The sequence below is a fragment of the Mesoplodon densirostris genome, chromosome 1 (assembly GCF_025265405.1).
Source record: "Mesoplodon densirostris isolate mMesDen1 chromosome 1, mMesDen1 primary haplotype, whole genome shotgun sequence".
NCBI lineage: Eukaryota > Metazoa > Chordata > Mammalia > Artiodactyla > Ziphiidae > Mesoplodon > Mesoplodon densirostris.
In genome coordinates, this window is record NC_082661.1 from 19,903,116 (window position 1) to 19,924,761 (window position 21,646).

At 35.1% G+C, this 21,646-nt stretch overlaps 1 protein-coding gene across 7 annotated transcripts in view; it reads right to left on the bottom strand.

Annotated features, from left to right (window-relative positions):
* Positions 1 to 800: 800 nt before the first annotated feature.
* Positions 801 to 21,646, bottom strand: part of SHOC2 (SHOC2 leucine rich repeat scaffold protein) — a 103,167-nt gene continuing 82,321 nt past the window's right edge. For 6 of the 7 annotated variants that reach the window (XM_060099657.1, XM_060099687.1, XM_060099668.1 and 3 more), the window contains 6 exons: positions 17,919 to 18,049; positions 13,245 to 13,433; positions 7,529 to 7,651; positions 5,429 to 5,566; positions 4,990 to 5,107; positions 803 to 3,230 (listed from right to left, as the gene is read on the bottom strand). In XM_060099657.1, the coding sequence (XP_059955640.1) occupies positions 3,022 to 3,230; positions 4,990 to 5,107; positions 5,429 to 5,566; positions 7,529 to 7,651; positions 13,245 to 13,433; positions 17,919 to 18,049 (908 nt within the window). In that variant the 3' untranslated portion in view covers positions 803 to 3,021. Of the gene's footprint in view, positions 3,231 to 4,989; positions 5,108 to 5,428; positions 5,567 to 7,528; positions 7,652 to 13,244; positions 13,434 to 17,918; positions 18,050 to 21,646 lie in introns of all 7 variants that reach the window. The other variant, XM_060099704.1, reaches the window with a different exon arrangement.

Sequence of the window (21,646 nt, forward strand, 5' to 3'; positions counted from 1 at the left end):
GAGATAAATTAGAAATACGCAATTACATTTATAGAGCTCATTTCAACTGCATTATCCACCTTTTACTAAAAGTACAAATAAATATTTTATGTGTATTTTCTCCTGCAAGAGTTTCTATCTTCTATTGTTTTCATTTGTATCCGTCAAATCCATAAATTACTTAGCATCTCCTGATTCTTTCTGTATGAAATAATCATTTGGGATTTTAAAAGTATTAAACTACCACAAAAGGATTGTTTGACATTGTCAGTTTGCTACTATATATATTAACAAAAAGCAAAGTTTAGAGCAATGTTTTTACAGTGTAACATTCTATGACATTTTCTATTTACTGAGCCTCACAGAGAAACCAAACCTAATTTCTTAAAAAAAAAAAAAGGACAATTGATGGACATGGCAATTAGTCCCACTGCAGTTTTAGGAAAATATTAGTTCATATGTAGTCATTCAACAATATCCCTTACTGTATTCAAACTACTTAAATATTAAATATCATGATCACACAGGATAATTGGGAAATTAGAGTCCATTTTAGTTTTGTGTTAGAAGTAATGAAATTCATGAGTTCCTGCAAGGCAGCAGCCATACATGTGACACGTTTTATGCATCTTAAAAAATATATATAGGGCTTCCCTGGTGGCGCAGTGGTTGAGAGTCCGCCTGCTGATGCAGGGGACACGGGTTCGTGCCCCGGTCCGGGAAGATCCCACATGCCGCGGAGCGGCTAGGCCCGTGAGCCATGGCCACTGAGCCTGCGCGTCCGGAGCCTGTGCTCTGCAACGGGAGAGGCCACAACAGTGAGAGGCCCGCGTACCCCCCCCAAAAAAAAAAATATATATATATATATATATATAAAATTCCTCAGATATAGATGGTTTGCCTGTTATATCACTTCTACATGTAGGACTGTGATCACTTTGCATTTCTGCTGCAAACTAACATAAATGAAGGTAGGGGGACCCAAATGTTTTAAAAACCATTTTTCATTTTTAAGAAACAATACCCATATTTTTTTCAAAAAAAAAAAAAAGACATTAGGTTACTGCCTTTAAAGTTCAAGTTCCATTATCTTAAGATGTAAACACACCTGGATATGAGATTTTTAAAAACCACACATACACACAAGCTCTAGGTAGAGCTGTAATAAACAAATTCCTTTTATAAACACAACTTTAACTGAAAAGCCACAGTAGATGGAAAAAAAGAAGAAAGGATATTACTTGGTAAAATCCAGTGACATCTACAATAGTTTTACAGCACATTTAAGCATTCTACGGTTTTATATCTTTACCTGCCTTCCATTTCTTAGTTGCTCCTTAAAAAATTGCCAATTACAACTACAGGTTGAACCTCAAACTTAGTCCTGATTTTGAGTGCCAGGAAAAGCAAAACAACACTCCAAATTTCTATCTTAATGTTATAACCTTACTTCAAAAATGGTTTTATTTAAAATACAATGCCCATCTAAATGGAAGAAAAAAAAGAAAAGAAAACCAAGCAGCAATATGTAATTATACATAATAGTTATTCATTATATGGGAAGTGTTTTTTAGGATGATATCTAGAATGCACTTGCTCTGTGAGTCTCTTCAATAATTAAATCAACTAGACTGACACTATCAAAAGTAAGCATACTGTAATAAGGGGCACACACTTACAATACTGCTAGCCTTAAAAGCAGTAAAGCAAAAGAAAATATACCAAATAGCACATGCATATCTTACAGAACTTCCACTGAACTATCAATGGCTTCTATGCAATGTGCTCTTTTCCATAACTGTATTAACTACCAACAAGAAAGATGAGATTGAAATCAATGGTACTGAACTGAATTGTCTGAAGCCAGTACTCCACATGTGGGGAAAAGTGCATTTAGTTCAGCAGCAATATAGCACAGTGTGAAGATATTGTGCTTAGACGCAGATATTCCAGAACTGAAAGATGTACAAGGCAAGTCAAGATATAAAACCATAGTACACTGTTAAATAACCTTGAAACATACATATATTGCAGTGTTCAAAGAAAAACATTCATTTCATTGTACAAGGCTAGGGAGAAATCCTTAAAGTTACCTATCGTAGTTTATGATATAATAAATACATATCTATATAGCATTGTATATACATATATAGAATGTGTGTTTATGTGTATCTTTGTCTTTTTTTTTGCCAAATTATTCTGTTAGTTTTTGTGGATCTGCAACTTTCAGGAATGAAAACTCCTTTACACTACAAGTTTCTGTTCCCCCAAACTTAAGAAAAGATATTTATACTAGAAAAGGTCTCAATAACCTCCCCCCCAACCCAAAGACTCACTTCAGATATTTTGCTTCACAATTGATCAGAGAAACATAATTAAAGGAATTCTAGAATTTCTGACTGTATCTTTTCACTTTGCCAGTTGTTTCAACAAGCAAATATCTTTTAATATTTAAATCAGCTGATGCAAATTCTTTAGCAGAGGATATAACCTCTAGATTTCACTGATCAAAACAGAGCAAATCAAAACCAAAAAAAAAAAATCCAGTGATTTACTCTGACTGTAAACAATATATAAAATTCAAATCTCAAATTTCAAAATAAGTTAAAGAAAAATTATACCTTCAGGGCCTATAATACTATAAAGATCTGACAATTGGTAAGGGGAAAATATATATGAAAAGTTGCAACAAAATTGTTTGCCCAGTATTTTTGCTAAGAGAAAGTATATCTAACTATACTACCTCTGGCCCTTAAATTTAATAACTTCATAATTTGTTGGCAAATGTTTTAAGCAAACTGGCATATCATATTACACAACAGAAAACATCCATCAAGTTCAGCAAAGAAAACTTATATAAGCCTTTTGTACAGAATTTAAAAAAATCTAAATGGCTATGATTCCTCTATTAGCAGAAACACATAACGCAGTCTTTATAAATCTGCCAAATATATCAATATCTACATAAATAGATACAGATATAGATATGAAACATTAATGGCAGTCTATTTTCGAACAGTGTGTGGGACCAGCAGATTTGTATCAGACCATGGCACGATATGGACCCTGCATCTTTAGGAACTGAATGATGAAAGAAGGACCCCCAGCAACAATCTGAGGTGGAAGATGGCTGAGTGGACAGTTCTCAATACTCATGATTGAAAGCTTGCTGCAAAGAGCCAGCTCAAAGGGAAGGCTATGCAGGTTGGGGTTGTCATTCAAATACAGCTCTTCTAGATTCTCCAGTGTACCTGTTTTAAAAAACAAAATTATTTTTTAAGAAAATTAATTACTATTTAAAAAGTTCAACTGGGCATGATCCTTATCCTGGGTATTATGCATACTGAACACACATTTCCTTTTACTCTCTTCTCTTAGTTTTAAAACTCTCTACAACTGTGGATCTCAAACGTTCCCACATATTCACATAAACTGGGAAGATTAAAAAAAACATGAGATCCAGGTCATGCTCTATACCAATTAAATCAGAATCTCTTCCTTTATGGTTGGTTTTCAAGCTTGGAGTTTTTTTTGAAAAAACATGTACTACAACTCCAGAGACTCTGTTTGGGATAGCCTGGCATTCATGTGTATTATTTCAAAATTCCAGAGGTAAGTTTATTATACAGTCAGTGCCTATAATCACTTTCCTCTTGGAGAAAATGTGATAATCTCTCTTAGTAATAAATTTCTCATGTGAAAGGTTTTTGTTACTTTGTATAAATCTTTCACTAAGAGAGTTATTACATATTTGACAGTAAGCCAAAAATCAATTTATGTAATCTTTTAAAATATTTTCTTAGACTGTCTTAGGATACTCATACTTTCTAGGCAAATGTTTCTAGCAATTGCATGAGGCCAGATGGATAAACATACTAGAAATAAAAGTGTGTAGTTGCCTTATTGTTTCCAATTTTTAAACTTCAAAATTTATAATTATTTGGGGGCTTCCCTGGTGGCGCAGTGGTTGAGGGTCTGCCTGCCGATGCAGGGGACACGGACTTGTGCCCTGGTCCGGGAGGGCCCCACGTGCTGCGGAGTGGCTGGGCCCATGAGCCATGGATGCTGAGCCTGTGCGTCCGGAGCCTGTGCTCCGCAACGGGAGAGGCCACGGCAGTGAGAGGCCCACATACCGCAAAAAAAAAAAAAAAAAAAAAAAATTATAATTATTTGATGGTATGTGGTATGTAGAAAACTAATAAAAAACAACAGTTACTAGGTAATGGATTTGTTCACACTTAAGATTTTATTTATTATTCAGAGCAACTCTATGAGAAGTTACTACTATCCTTATTTTACAGGTAGGAAACTTGAAGCTTAGGGAGCTTCTGTACCTTATCCAGGCCACAAAACCAATAAGCAGCAGGGTCAGATTTTGAATTGTCTATTTTACTCCAAAATCATTCTTAACCACTAATCTATAGTGCCTCTGAAACAGCATGGTATAGATGGGAGAATATAATACATGGGATTACTAATTTTAGAATTACTATGTGACCTTAATCAACTAACTCTCTTTGTAAAATGAGGCAATTTACACTGCCTAAAATTTAAGGTGTTTACATTGATAGCATGAAATAATGGATATGAAAACACTTAGAAAATTCTAAAGTACTCTCAAATATTAATATTAATCAAATATTAATATCAATCCTAAAACCTCACAAGGGAAGGTTCTTTTGGCATAGACACTACTAATTTAATTCAAGCTTGTGTAATTTTTAAATTTGGAAGAAAAGTAACTCTTCTAAATTGAGGTTAAATCTACTGAAATATAAGTATGCTAAAACATTGTCAAATATAATATTAACCCTAAAACCCCATGAGGAAACCTAATCAAAACCAACCAACCAACCAACCACTACTGGTGCTCTATAAAAAAAATCTTGAGCCTGATGTAACCTGATTAAGATGAAAAAAATAGTAGATTTGTTATATTTATCTGAAATACTGCTTGAACACACAAAAGCAAATTATTACTACAAAGTCAAGTATCCAAAGGGTTCATACCAATTTCCTCAGGAAGATGAGTAAGTAGGTTCTCTCCAAGGCCTAGATGTGTAAGATTGGTAAGGTGACCAATGCCTCTTGGAAGAGTGGTTAATTGGTTGTTTGTCAAGACTAATTTCTAAAAGAATAACAGAATAAAAGACGGTTACATATATATTTCCTGTAACTGATGTAAAATTTTAAAAACTACATCTAAACTACTAAACCAATAAAATAAACACGGAAATTAGATTGGATAATATAAGAATCACTAAATAAGCTTTTCTTTCAAAAAATATCATTTGTTAGGAAGACAAAAGCAGATAGGTTACATGAACATAAAATTCAGCCCTAATGCTATAACAGGAAAATCTATCTGGTCCAAGAATAACATGCAATTTGGAATGCATTCCAAAAACTTTAATTATATACCTATAAAATCATCAGGATAATGTTTTACCTGTAAATCCTTAAGATAAGCAATTTCATTTGGCAAGGATTCTAATTTGTTCTCCTCTAAATCCAACTCTCTTAACTTCCTAAGGTTTCCAAGACCATGGGGAAGCTTCTTTAGAAGATTGTTTGATAATATCAGAACCTAAAGAGAAATTTTTGATAATGTTTGACAGCTCACAAAACAGAATTATATATTATTGCGTGGCTTAAAATTTATTAAGCAATACTAATTTTCTAAACAGTGAACATTAAGGGTAATGTTTAATTATATAACAGGACATTAAACTTACTATTCTAAAAAAAACCCACCATAGTTATTGGAAACAAAATAGTTTGATTAAGACAAAACTAATAAAAGCAAAAGGAAAGAATTTAATTTTAACTAAATTACAAACAATATAAAATTATTAACTACTTGCACTAAGATTCATACAGTTAATGGTATTTTGATACTGAATAGTTACAAATATGTATCTAATAGGAAACCAATTATTTATTCAAAACTCCTTACAAACCATCATTTAAGGGAGATAATTGACTTCTAAACTGCCCACATCAATCCACTACAGTTATTATTTGTAGGAAATTTATTACATTGCAAGGCATCCTGCAATATCCTGAAGAAGGAAAAAAAAAAGTTTGAAGAAGATAATAGTCCTTATTCTCAGAGAAGTTACAATGGGGGAGGGTTAGGTGGGGAAACAATACTGGGTACAGGGATAGTGAAAAGAGCACTAAATGGAAAGATCTATATAAAGTTCTAGCTAATTTTTTATGCCCACTTATTTCTCCCAAAGTTATACTACAAATAATGAAGTAAACATATTCAGTAAGACCAAGAAATGATATCATTTATTGAGCTATCATTTATTGAGTTTACTACTATTTGCATTGCACTATACTAAGTGAGAAATGTGCATTATTGCATTTAATCCTAACTAAAACTTTATGAGGAGAATACTATCATCCCCATTTCACAGCTGAGGAAAGGAGCTTGGGCATGTTAAATCCATAAATAGAGAGAGTTAAAGTGGAACTGTACCCAGATCTGTTTGGCTTCAAAGCTCCTGCTGTTAACCACTACACCATACTGTTTCACCTTACTAAAATAGAATAATAAAAGAATAGAGAAATTAGATTTTTTAAAAAACATGAATACAGAGGACATTTTTAGAAATACTTATTTACTATTAGTAAACTTTTTCATCAAAGGGTGAAAATGTTAGTAACTCAGAGGCAGGAGAAATCATCCTTGACTGAGGAGGTAACAGGAAGATGGATCTTTAATTTTGAGAAATAATTTTAGAAGAAAAATTTAAGGGGATGAGAAGAGAGCATACTAGATACTGGGAACAATAAGACTAAAGGTACAGAGCTAGAAATATGCACACACTGCCAACCAAGAAAATAATCAATTTAGTTAGTAAATAAAAGAGGAGGTGGGTATTCAGGATGGAAAAGTAGGTCAGAATTACACAAAGGTTCTGAATTCCCATCTGAGGAACCCATAATTATTTTAGAGGACAATGGTGCAACATTCTTAAACAGAGCTAAGAAAAAAATATGTCCTAAAAGATGCTAAGTTTTAGAGACCCTTTCTTTCAAAGATACTTTACAGCATTCAAACCTACCAACTTTTAGTGGGCAAGAGTAATTCAAAAGCACTGAGCCCAGATTAAGTCAACACTTCATCATCCTAATAGGGCTGCATGTTTAAGAGAGCACTAACATTTCTTTTTTTTTCTTTTCTTTTTCTTAACTGATTAAATCTGGACTTTATCTATTTATTTATGGCCATGCTGCATGGCATGTGGGATCTTAGTTCCCAGACCAGGGATGGAACCCATGCCCCCTGTATTGGAAGCATAAGGTTTTAACCACTGGACTGCCAGGGAAGTTCCGAGAGCACTAACATTTCTATTGGGTTGGCCAAAAGGTTCGTTTGGGTTTTTCCGCACCATCTTACAGAAAAACCCGAACGAACTTTTTGGCCAAACCCAGTAATTATGATCTTCACCCACTTAGAAATTGTTTAATTGGAAACTTCATGAGTGAGAAAACTGTGGAAGAGTCTAAGGAGTTCTAGATGCTCTTTTATACTCACCTCAAGAGAAACAAGACCAGACACATCCTCAGGGATCTTTGTGAGCTGATTTGTAGCTAAATTCAATTCTACCATACTGGTCCAAGTTCCAAAATCCAAGGGAAGTGATGTCAACTGATTGTCCTGACAAAGACAAAAAGAAGCATTCAAGGTAAAACCACAAAAACAAAGCTCCATATGTACCTCCCTATAGAAAGAGAATTCTTAAACAGAAAAAGTCATTCCCTTTTTTGATGTCGAAATATATTGGATGGGCCAAAAAGCGTCTTTGGTTTTCTAAGTAAAAATAAAAGACAAATTTTTTCATTTTCACCAAGAACTTTATTGAACAACGTATTCACCCTTTTGTTCCACTACGTTCTGCCATTTTTCAGGCAACTTCATAATTCCATCTTCCCAAAACTTCTTATGTTTTTGAGCAAAGAACTGGTCCAGGTGCCTATTACAGTCTTCCAGGGAATTGAAATTTTTCCCATTAAGAGAATTCTGTAAAGACCGAAATAAATGGAAACCCAAAGGTGCAATGTCTGGTGAATACAGGAGATTAATCAGAACTTCCCAGCCAAGCTGTAACAGCTTTTGCCTGGTCATCAAAGAAACACGCAGTCCTGCGTTATCCTGATGGAAGATTATGCATTTTCTGTTGACTAATTCTAGAGGCTTTTCGTCAAGTGCCACTTTCAGTGGGTCTAACTGGGAGCAGTACTTGTTGGTATTTATCATTTGGTTTTCCAGAAGGAGCTCATAATAGAGGACTCCCTTCTAATCCCACATATGCACAACATCATCTTCTTTGGATGAAGACCAGCCTTTGGTGTGGTTGGTGGTGGTTCACATTTGTCCCATGTCTCTTCCATTCCACATTACTGTACACTATCCACTTTTCGTCGCCCATCACAATTTGTTTTAAAAAGGGAACATTTCCATTACGTTTCAGTAGAGAATCGCACGTGGAAATATGGTCAAGAAGGTTTTATCGCCTAACTTATGTGGAACCCAAACATCAAAGCGATTAACATAACCAAGCTGGTGCAAATTATTTTCAATGCTTGATTTGGATATTCTGAGTATGTCGGCTATCTCCCGCATAATATAACGTTCATTGTTCTCAATTATTGTTTCGATTTGATCGTTATCAACTTCAACTGGTCTACCTGACCGTGAAGCATCGTCCACCGAGAAATTTCCAGCAAACCACTTTTGACACGTTCAATCAGTCACAGCACCTTCTCCATACACTGAACAAATCTTCTTGTATTTCAGTTGCATTTTTAACTTTCTTGAAATAATAAGGCATAATATGCCAAAAATGTTGCTTTTTTCTTCCATCTTCAATATTAAAATGGCTACACAAAAATTCACCAATTTTTGGTATTTTTTTAAATGCACACTGATATGACAGCTGTCACATATAATCTAACAAAATTGTTTTGAATGAAGTTAAAGACAACTAAGTGCTACTAGAGCCATCTTATGGAAAAAACCGAACGAACCTTTTGGCCCACCCAATAGAAAGAAAAGAAAAGGAACAAAAACTCTAAGCCTCCAAAGTTTTTCAAACAGTAATTAAGCTTTTATTTTTAAGTCTAAACTAGAAGTTTGTTCCCTATGCGATTATCTGTGTTGGATATGGAAAAATACACTATACAGATGAACACTTGAGATTTCAAAGGTCCCAGTGATAAATATAATGTTTTCCTCACTTCACAGTAATGTATAGAAATCACTGAATAAAATCTGAATGTTCATGAGCACAATGGAAGAAGAAATATCTAACTATAGCCCACAAGGAATCCAGATAAGCTCAGCAATTCTAGAGATGCTGAACAATAAAGTAGGAGAGGAAAAAAGTTGTAATAAGACAGCAAATTAAATCATTAAAACACTAAGTATCCATGATTTTACTTTAAAAATCCATAAGAAAAGATGGTAAAAACATACTTACCATTAAATAATAAAAAAAAATGATGAAACACTGTGATTCTAATTTTATTTAAAAATTAGATATAGCTATACACAGCAAAAATAGTGAAATACATGCCAGTGATTCACTAGTTTTTTTCCCCGCTTCCTCATATTCACTTATAAAACAACTCTTACCACACTGTGTGTGCTCAGGGTATTTTGGTACTGAGATGGGACCATCAGTATTCCCTGTCCCAGTTGGGTATCAACGATATATGCCAATTTATTAACAGCAGTGGAATTTTTTTTTTTTTTTTTTTTTGCAGTACACGGGCCTCTCACTGTTGTGGCCTCTCCCGCTGCGGAGCACAGGCTCTGGACGCGCAGGCTCAGCGGCCATGGCTCACGGGCCCAGCCACTCCGTGGCATGTGGGATCTTCCCAGACCGGGGCACGAACCTGCATCCCCTGCATCGGCAGGCGGACTCTCAACCACTGCGCCACCAGGGAAGCCCAACAGCAAAGGAATTTTTTAATTTTATGTCCTTTTTTGTTCATCTGTATTTAAAATTTTTTCTGCAATGTACATTAATTACTGATCTCATTTTACACAAAATCATCCATAAGAGAAATCCCAAGTAGCAAACATCTATTTGAAAGCCAAGTTTTTCTTTTATTATAATATTTAAACTTATTACCTATTTAAACTTCTTATCTACCTATGCCCAAACTACTGATAGTTATTAGCACGATAAAGCATTTTCATTAAAAAAATTTACTACTGATGCTTATGTGAGGAGGAGAATGTCAGGCATCATTTTGACTTCTTTCAAGAAAAAGTTTTGTTAACCATTTGTCTCGATTTTGAAGAAAAATTAATTTCAAAGCTCTATGTGAAGTTTTTATCATTTCACTGAAAACAGCAAGTTTTTCCAAGCTAACATATTACAATAACATAATATCCATAAAAATGTTTAACCAAATGGGACTTCCCTGGTGGCACAGTGGTTAAGAATCCGCCTGCCAATGCAGTGGACAAGGGTTCGAGCCCTGGTCCGGGAAGATCCCACATGCCGCGGAGCAACTAAGCCCATGTGCCACAGCTACTAAGCCTGTGCTCTAGAGCCTGTGAACCACAACTACTGAGCTCACGTGCTGCAAATACTGAAGCCTGTGCACCTAGAGCCCGTGCTCCGCAATAAGAGAAGCCACTGCAATGAGAAGCCCGTGCACCACATCGAAGAGTAGCCCCCGCTCGCCACAACTAGAGCAAGCCCGTGTGCAGCAACGAAGACCCAATGCAGCCAAAAATAAAAATGAGTAAATTTATTTTAAAGAAAATGTTTAACCAAATGAATACCTGGACTGCTGTCTAAGCCTCGTATTACAAATTGAACATTCAGAACTAATGCCATTACCACTGGTAAACCTCATATAACCAGACTAGTTAACAGTACATTTTACTTGTTTAAGATTATAAGACTATTTTGAACTTCCACTGGTTCACTTATCATATACTTCCAAACAATTATAAAAGATACATATACTTATGAAGATGTATACATAGAATTAAAAATTATACAATTAGACTGTAGTTTAAAGAACCACAATTATTTTGAAATGGTTCACCAAAGACAAAAGGATGTAGTATGATACAATATAAAGAACACTATACCTGAAAGCAGGAAATCTATGCTTCCTGGATTCCTACCTCAGCCATGAATTAGTTATGTAGCCAATTATTATTACCTGTGGGCCTAAAGTTTGTTCATTACAAATTAAATCACTGGACAAATCATTTTTCATTTCTTTCCTCCTTTTTAAATAAAATTCCTTTTTCTTATTACAAATGTGAAACTCATTCACTATAGAGAATACAGACAAGTAAAAAGAAACTAAAAATTACCCGTTAGGAAAAAATATTTGCAAATCATCTATCTGACAAGGGATTAACATCCAAAATATATAAAGAACTCATACAACTCAACAGCAAAAAAAAACCCCCCAAACAATCCAATTAAAAAATGAGCACAGGATCTGAATATTTTTCCAAAGAAGACATACAGATGGCCAACAGGTACATGAAAATGTACTCAATATCACTAATTATCAGGGAAATGCAAATCAAAACCATAATGAGATATCACTTCACTGCTGTCAGAATGGCTATTATCAAAAAGACAAGAAATAACAAGTGTTGGTGAGAATGTGGAGAAAAAGGAATCCTTCTGCACTGTTGGTGGGAATGTAAACTGGTGCAGTCCCTATGGAAAACAGTATGGAGGTTCCTCAAAAAATTAAAAAGAGAATTACCATATGATCCGGCATTTCTACTCCAATGTATTTGCCCAAAGAAAACAAAAACGCTAACTCAAAAAGAAATATGCACCTTTATGTTCATTGTAACATTATTTACAACCGCCAAGATATGGAAACAACCTAAGTGTCCACCAATGAATCAATGGGTAAAGAAGATATGGTATATATATTCAATGGAATACTATCCAGTCATAAAAAAGTATAAAAATCTTGCCATTTGTGAGGACATGGATGGACTTTGAAGGCATTATGCTAAATGAAATAAGTCGGACAAAGAAAGAAAAATACCATATGATCTCACTTATATGTGGAATCCAAAAAAACAAACAAACAACAGCAGTAACAAAAACCAAGCTCAGAGAGAAAAAGAACATATTGGTGGTTGCCAGAGGCAGGGGATAGAGGGTAGATGAAATGGATGAAGAGAGTCAAAAGTACAGCATGGTGATTACAGTTAATAATATTGTATTGCATATTTGAAAGTTGATGAGAGTAAATCTTAAAAGTTCTCATCACAAGAAAAAAAAATTCTGTAACTATGTATGGTGATGGATTTTAACTAGACCTACTGGGGTGATCATTTAACAATATATACAAATACTGAATCATTATGTTGTATATCTGAAACTAATATAATGTTGGAGGTCAATTATACCTCAATAAAAAGAAAAAGATAAAAAAAAGAGATCACCCATAAATAATTCTGATATTCAAAGATAAACATTATATTTTAGTAAACACTGGCTATATGTATGCATATAAATCTATAGATATTTAATATATAATTGAACACATTAAAAACAGCTTTTAAAAACAGTGTGTGCAAAGAGAATCTTTACACGCTTAACTTTTTCCTACTTAATAAATTGAGAATATTTCAACTGGTATTTAATATTCTTCTAAACTAGAGTATTATTTGTAATTGCTTCATATTATTTTACTGAAGATATAGTACTTTTTTTTTTTTTTTTTTTTTTTGCGGTATGCAGGCCTCTCACTGTTGTGGCCTCCCCCGTTGCGGAGCACAGGCTCCGGACGCGCAGGCTCCGGACGCGCAGGCTCAGCGGCCATGGCTCACGGGCCCAGCCGCTCCGCGGCATATGGGATCCTCCCAGACCGGGGCACGAACCCGTATCCCCTGCATCGGCAGGCGGACTCTCAACCACTTGCGCCACCAGGGAGGCCCAGATATAGTACTTTTAAGAAATGAAATCCCTATTAATTTCAATAAGTTGGTACAGGTTAAATGGAAAGCTCTGCAATAAATATCCCTACAACTATGCTTTTATGGATATTCATGATTATTCAAATTGCTAAGGATATTGCACGGTTCTAAGCTATTTGTTGTCTAACACAAATTGTCCTGAAGTATCCTTATTATCAGTTTAGATTCCCATCATCAAGAAACAAGTACCCATTCTGATAGATAAACCATAAATATTAGAAGTACTAGCCATAGTAGTTATTTTCCCCTAATACAAATAGAGGCTTACCTTCATATTCAGCTTACTTAATACTTTTGCTCTGGAGAAAATTCCGAATGGGATTTTGTTGATTCGATTGTGTTCCATGTTGAGGGAATAGATGGTGGAAAACTGAGATGGACCACCTACTGGATATAACTGGAAGCAGTTTCTAGCTAAGGTCAAACTATTCAGTTTCACAAGACTTGATAAAAGACTCTGTAAAAAAAAAATGAAATAAACGTAAGAATTAGAACTGTAACAAGACTTATTCTGTAGAGTACAGAGCAGCAGTCCCAAACAAATGCCTCAAAGGGCCTTGCAGGTAACAAATGACAGAGACCGGTTGGACCGGTTCTGTGATGCCTCATCTAGAGGAAAGTCACTCACTACTCAGATCTAGCTAACTGTTGCCTTGCAGGAATGTGGAGCCAATGTAGTCAGATTTCCAGACTTTACAAAGAAACAGGAAATTCATTTACTTATATTAAATCTCCTGATTTTTATTCTTTGGCTTTAATTTATTTAAAACACTCTACAGGGTAAAGAAAAATGTCTGTGGGTAAGAGGTGTTTCATGAGTGGCTAGTTTTAGACCTCTATAAAAGCAGAAACGTTGGTATCAGACGGTCCTGGGTCTAAGTCCTGACTCTGCCACCTGCTATGTGATCAGTCCTATCCAGGTCTTAGTTAAGTACCTATCTCTAAATTATTAAGGTTAATATAATGCTTGGCACAGAGTAAGGTGTCATTTAGTAATTTAAATGTTCCTTTTAGGAAAATTAAATTCAAAAGATAATATACTTCCTCATATTATATAATATATTGCTTTTCCATACAGTACATTTCTGAGGGAATATACATCTACCAAACAAGTATTTACTTAGCATATAACCCCATATTCCCTCTTACTTCAGTCTCCCACCATGTAACCACAGTGCTAGGTGTTATAAAAGAATCTCTGCCATTAAGAAGACTAAATCCCACTTAGAGAAATAAAGCACACAGATACGAAAAAGAAAAAAATACATAACTGTATATAATCAGTAATGAAGTATACAGAATAGGCTCTTGCTATTCAAAGTCTGGCTCAAGGAAGAGCAGCATCAGAATCCCCTGAGAGCATGCTAGAAATGAGGACTCTTAGGCCCCACTTCTACAGAATCATAATATGAGTCTTAAGATTCCCAGGTGATCTGTATGCTCATTAATGTTTGAGAAACACTGGTAAAGGCTATAAAGTAGTTTTATATCCTGGCCCTATCTTTTAGTAGCTTGTGACTTTGGGCAAGTTATTTCTCTGAACACTAGTTTTATTCATTTGTAAAATGATGATGCCTTATTTTATAGGCTATAATAGAGTTTTTTTAAAGAAATAAAAATATATAAATAGCTTTACAATACCTCGCATTATAATAAGTGCTCAAATTTTAAGTCACTTCTTTATTTAAATTCAAAGAAAAGAAGAAATACTGGAATAACTAGAAAAGCAGGAAGAAGGCTGAGAGTGTGCCAGATCTTAAAGGATGAAAAAAAATTTTAAATACTCAGAGAAGCAGAAGAAAATATTCTGGATTGATGTAAAGGCCCAAGCAAGGAGAAAACAAACATTGTGAGGTGTGTGTTTTAAATAATGTTCTAATTTTGGCTATCCACCATGAGGAAACTGAAGACTTAGTACCTGAAGTGTCAGCTGTGATTTTCAAGGCCCACTGAAGGAAAAAAATAACTATATAATTGAAGTTATAATTAGTGAAGTGAACTGAAACTTGTCCTTTATGATGAACATGAATAAGCTACTCAACATCTGTCAATTGCTATACACAGAAAAAAGAAAGAATATAGAAAGAGAAAACTTTCATGGCAGTCAATTTGGGGAAAATGTCTACATCCTACTTCACTGTAAATAAAGGAGTTCTATTGAGTCTCATGGCAAAAATGTTATTTTTATTATTCTTAGAGCTGACTTACATTATTGAATTGATATTCTTTTATGAAAAAATGGTAACACCTGAGGATATTTGAAAAGGGGCAACAAGAATGCAGCTCTCCAACCTTTCAATTCTTAGGTCATACTATGAAGCTTTGGGGTTGCTTATCATTGCTTTAGAGTCAGACACATCTGGGTTCCCATCTCACATCTTCTACTTACCAGCCTTGTGATCTTTGGTGAATTAATTAGATAATATATCTCTCACCATATTTCCAGAAAAAATATTTAAGTGTGACAAATTTGGCCAAAAACATGACTTCTCTTAAGTCTTATTTCCCTATTTGATGAGACTACCCCAGTAACTAGTAGGATTATAGTGAAGATTTAAATGGAATAATACATGTAGAGCTCCTAGCCTTATGCCTTGAGTATATGTGCTTAAATTCATTAAGTTCTTTCTCCTTTTGTGTTTATGTCTACATTAAAACTAGTCCATTTTCAGACAGTCTTCAAATGGAAAAGTATATAGTCATTTTGCCAGCTCTGATTTCAGCAATATAATGTGCCCCCAGTGAAAACCACTTTCCTGATTTTTCTTGCCAGCTTGAACGTCTAAGTGCTGTTTAATGGATTTTATTATTTTTCTTATTGTGATTATAAATGCAGATAATTACACATTTGCATTAAGAATACACTACTTCCAAAGCACACAGACTACTTTTAAATAAAACTTAATGTTTTCCAATATTTGAACAAGGCCAATCAAGGATTTCCCCCATAGCTCCTCTATCTGAAAATGGGCCTGTTTAAATACACATACACCCTTTCTTCCACAGCCAGACTGAAGAGAGCTGTCTTCTTTATAATTCTCTTATCAAAAATAAATCCTTGGGTTTCCCTGGTGGCGCAGTGGTTGAGAGTCCGCCTGCCGATGCAGGGGACACAGGTTTGTGCCCCGGTCCGGGAGGATCCCACATGCCGCGGAGCGGCTGGGCCAGTGAGCCATGGCCGCTGAGCCTGTGCGTCTGGAGCCTGTGCTCCGCGGCAGGAGAGGCCGCAGCTGTGAGAGGCCCGTGTAACGCAAAAAAATAAATAAATAAAATAAAAAAATAAATCCTGACTTATTTCAGTAAAAAAATATTATATACTTAGCACACGTCTTTATCCTAAGAGGTTTCCAATAATTATGTTTCCCTTCAGTGACAATAAGACTGGATATATAAATAAATATTAAAATTTCTCACTTGGTGAAACTTGATATACAGCCAGTCTTTATATTTAGGCATATTGACATTGTAAAAGCAGTCAGTCTTACTTAAGCTCACAAATCACATCCTAAAAATATCCCAACAAGGTCTAATTAATATGCTAGTTATTTCCCTTATTATGGATATGAATCACTGTTAGAAAGAGGATGACATTAAACAGTAGAACCTCACCCATTCTGATCACTGTAAATTACCACCATCACAGAAATTAAAAAATCCAAACAGTCTAGCTGTCAGGGCGATATCTACAATCTGTGGATTCTAATCCTTATCCCACTTAAACTACTACTAACAATAGTACTCTTTTGCCACAGGTGATATACTGTCATAGTAAAAACTACTATGTGAACTGGTCCAGACTTGAAACTACAATCCTGGGAAACTCATTTTTGTACTCTGACCAAGTTTTTTCTGAAAACGCAAGCATCTAGATTAATAGGAACCAAATTAATAGGTGCTACTTTATTTTTGTATGCCTAAGAAACAAATCAATTACATAAATTTATTTGATAAACTAATTACTACAAACCTAGAGCCTCACCTACTCAAATTGTTCATTATAAATCAAAGCATATATCTGAAAAACATTCATCTAAAGCACCTTTATTCTTAATTCAAATACACATACACACACACATACAGTTGGGAAAATTAGTAATAATCTAAACATAATAGGGCTACTTATATAGTTTTAATTATTAGAAAAAAATACTTTGCAAAGTTCAATCAATCCATAACTCCACAATTCCATTCTTTTGCTTGTTAGAATACTACAGTAAGATATTATGCTTGAGTAACTACAAGCAAACTTACTAGTTGTTGGGTATACTAAAACAGCAGGTAGCAAAAGAAGAAATGGCAAGAGTAAAAAATAATAAAGTTGAGAAAGACAATTTAAAAAATATTGCATCTTGCCCAATTAATCTCTATGCAAAAGTGATAATATTTTTCTAACAGAACCAACAAAACCCAAATTAAAAATAATGTGTTAAAAAAATAGCAGATTCTGGTGACTGGTATATGCTAAACAGGCTTTAATGTTATTGTATAAGCAGGGTAATAATTTGGGTCACAGGCATGTTGCAGCTCATATTAATCTGGATAATAAGTAGTGTATTCTATATAGTCATTCTTTTATCATCTTTCTACAATATCTTTTTTATTTTATAACTGAACTGGGTGGGGTAGCTGAGTTTTAAAACCAGCCATACAACCTCTCCTTAATGGCTTTTATTGTCAAGTCCCAAATGACATGAGAAAGATTTACATGGTGCTAAAGCGGAAAGTAGCACACTGATTTTCCACCTTCTTTCTGTTCCTATAATCATATCTACTCTTTCTTTTTTGGAATTTTTATCTTAGTGGTGGGCTATATGTCCATAGCATAGCCATTATTTAAGCAATTTCAATCATCATATTATTTACCCAGCTGTAAAGATTGACTAGTTTTCCCTTCATTATCTTGCAGGCTTGTTTCAAGAGTTTACTGTAATGCACTTCTTACCTCTGGTAAAGTAGAAATGTTATTGTTCTCTAAATTTAATTCTTCAAGTGCACTGCATTTTGCCAATGATCTGGGTATTGCTGACAGTCTGTTATATCTCAGACCAAGACGACTTAAACTGGACAGGTTTCCTGTGAACACACAAAAAAAGGGAATTTTTTTAAATCCAATCAGCCTGTCACTGTCCCAGGCTATCAACCAGTATTTATGAATTACTTTGAAGCACTATTTCAACAAGATCCTTAACTTTTTGTACCAAGAAACTGCACACTACACTCTATCAATTAGGATGAAACTGAAACCACTTTTGTGCCCTCTTAGAGAAATAATGAAATACACAGCTATAAGTCAATTTCAAAAATCAATTATTGGAAAGTACTGTCACACTTTAATAAAAAATTAACCTTTAGATAAGGCCTAATTGAATAACATCAAAGTAGTAAATATTTTAAATTTATAATAGTTAATCCCATTTGTATCTGTGTGATGGTGATCCAATATAGAACAAGTGGCTATATATAAAAATGTACATGTAATTTTGAAGAAAAAAATTTCAAATTTCTAAAATGGTATTATTTAAAATATAAGATGCACAATTATTTTGTGAGATCAGAAAGGTTCAATAATTTCCGTGAATTTAAATATAAACATTCCAAAATTTCTCTAAGAAGTTGACCTGATGGTAAAAAAAATTTCTCAAAATAATTTTTTACAAACAAAAGTGAAAGTTATAGTCTCTCTTATTATCTAAACATATCCAGCTTGAGCATATTAGCCACTATTGAATACCTAAAATAAGCAAAGCAGAAAAATAGACATTTTCTACTTTTATTGCCAAGACACATGGCAAGAGCTACATGTAAGCTACATGGATGAATATGATGATATCTGCTATCATAGAAGGTTTAAATCAAATTTAATTTCCCAAACAATATACATCATAAAATAAGTTCATTTTGATAGCAAAAAAGATAAGAGTAATGAGAATTTAGTTCAATGTATTTCTTTGCCATGACTGGTTAATTTCTTTTCTGATTCCACATTGCAATTGTTGCTATAACATTTTTAGTTGGGCTAGGTTAAAATGTTAAATGTAGCCTCTAGTTTTAAATTAAACAGTATTACCAGTATTAGAAATTACAGGCATACTTCATTTTACTGTACTTTGCTTTATTGTGCTTCACAGATACTGCAACTTTACGTATTGAAGGTTTACGGCAACCATGCATTGAACAAGTCTATTGGTGCCATTTTCCAACATCATTTGCTCACTTAATGTCTCTGTGCCACATTTTAGTAATTCTTGCTATATTTCAAACTTTTCCATTATTATTATACTTGTTATGGTGATCTATGATCAGTGATCTTTGATGTCACTAGTATAATTGTTTTGGGGTGCCACGAACTGAACCCATTTAAGACGGTGAACTTAAACTGATAAATGCTGTGTGTATTCTATCTGCTCCACTGGCCAGCTGCTTCCCTGTCTCTCTCCCTCTCCCCTGAGATACAACAATATTGAAATTAGGCCAATAATAACCCTACAGTGACCTCTAACCAAGTGAAAGTTAGAGTCGCATGTCTTTCACTTTAAATAAAAAGCTAGAAATGATTAAGCTTAGTGAGAAAGGCATGTGGACAGCTAGGTTGAAAGCTAGGCCTCTTGCGCCCGTCAGCTGAGTTGTGAATGCAAAGGAAAATTTCTTGAAGGAAATAAAAAGAGCTACTGTAGTGAACACATGAATGATAGAAAAGGAAAACAGCCTTATTGCTGAAGTAAAGAATGTTTTAGTGGTTCAGATAGAAGATTAAACCAGCCACTACATTCCCTTAAGCCAAAGCCTAATTCAGAGCAAGGCCCTAACTCTGTTCAATTCTATGAAGGCTGAGAAAGGTGAGAAAGCTGCAGAAGAAAAGTTAGAAGCTAACTGAGGTTGGGTCATGGGGTTTAAGAAAAGAGATGGCTCTCCATACATAAAAGTACAAGGTGAAGCAGCAAGTGCTAATGTAGAAGCTGTAGCAAGTCATCCAGAAGATGCAGCTAAGATAATTAATGAAGGCGGCTACACTAAACAAGGTTTTCAGTGTAGACAAAACAGCCTTATACTGAAGATGCCATTTAGAACTTTCACAGCTATAGAGGAGAAGTCAGTGCTTGGCTTCAAAGCTTCAGACAGGCTGACTCTCTAGACTTCTAGAATTAGAAGTGGAGCCTGAAGATGTGACTGAATTGCTGCAATCTTATGATAAAACTTTTAACAGATGAGGCACTGCTTCTTACAGATGAACAAAGAAAGTGGTTTCTGGAGGTGGAACCTACTCTTGGTAAAGATGCTGTGAAGACTGTTGAAATGACAACAAAGGATTTAGAATATTACATAAGCTTTCATTGATAAAGCAGCAGCAGGGGTTTGAGAGAACTGACTCCAATTTTGAAAGAAGCTCTACTGTGGGTAAAATGGTATTACATACCATTACATGCTGCATGAAAGGAAAAGTCAGTCAATGCAGCAAACTTTATGTGGTTTGATTTAAGAAACTGCCACATCCACCCAACTTTCAGCAGCCACCACCCTGATCAGTCAGCAGCCATGAGGACCAAGGCAAGACCCTTAAGGCTCAGATGATGGTTAGTACCTTTTATCAATAAACTATTTTTAATTAAGGTTTGTACATTTTTTAGACAATGCTATTGCACACTTTAGACTACAGTACTGTATGAACATAACTTTTATATGCACTGGGAAACAAAATATTTGTGTGATGCTTTATTGTGATATTCGCTTTGTTGTGCTGGTCTGGGATGAAATCTGTAATGTCTCCAAGGTATGCCTGTATAGAAGTGGATGCCTGTGTCACACTTAACTTTTTGGAGATAAATATCTTGATGCCTTTCAACTTCCAGCAACTTTCTGATGTTTGTCCATTTCTTTCTTTTTGCTTTGACCATTTTTCAAAAAGTTGTTGTACGAATAATTTTCTTTCTTAGATATGTCTAACATTACTCCAATATTTACAGAAAATATATATTAGCCTATAGAATAACTTAAGCCTTAAAACCTAGGAGGGCAGTCACCATGCCTCATATTCCTTATCCTGTTATACTCATTTGCATCCTTCCCTTTTGCTGAAGAAAACAGTGATCAAGGTTCTAAGAAATGACTAAATGGAGCTAATTTTTACACTTTACATTTTCAAGAATTAGTATTGCTATCAAAAATACTCTGGGGGGCTTCCCTGGTGGCGCAGTAGTTGAGAGTCCGCCTGCCGATGCAGGGGACACGGGTTTGTGCCCCGGTCTGGGAAGATCCCACGTGCCGCAGAGCGGCTGGACCCGTGAGCCATGGCCGCTGAGCCTGCGTGTCCGGAGCCTGTGCTCCGCAACGGGAGAGGCCACAACAGTGAGAGGCCCGCGTACCGCAAAAAAAAAAAAAATACTCTGGGGACTTCCCTGGTGGTCCAGTGGTTAAGACTCTGTGCTCCCAGTGCAGGGGGTCCATGTTCAATCCCTGGTCAGGGAACTAGATCCTACATGCCACAACTGAAGATCCCACATGCCGCAACTAAAGATCCCACATGCCGCAACGAAGACCGAGTGCAGCCAAATAAATATTTTTTAAAAATACTATGATAATTCTATACCATAAGTCTAACCAACTATAATGTGAAAAAAACCTTAGCAACCATTTCAATTCCTGCAATTAGAACTATTACAGAGGTATGCTATG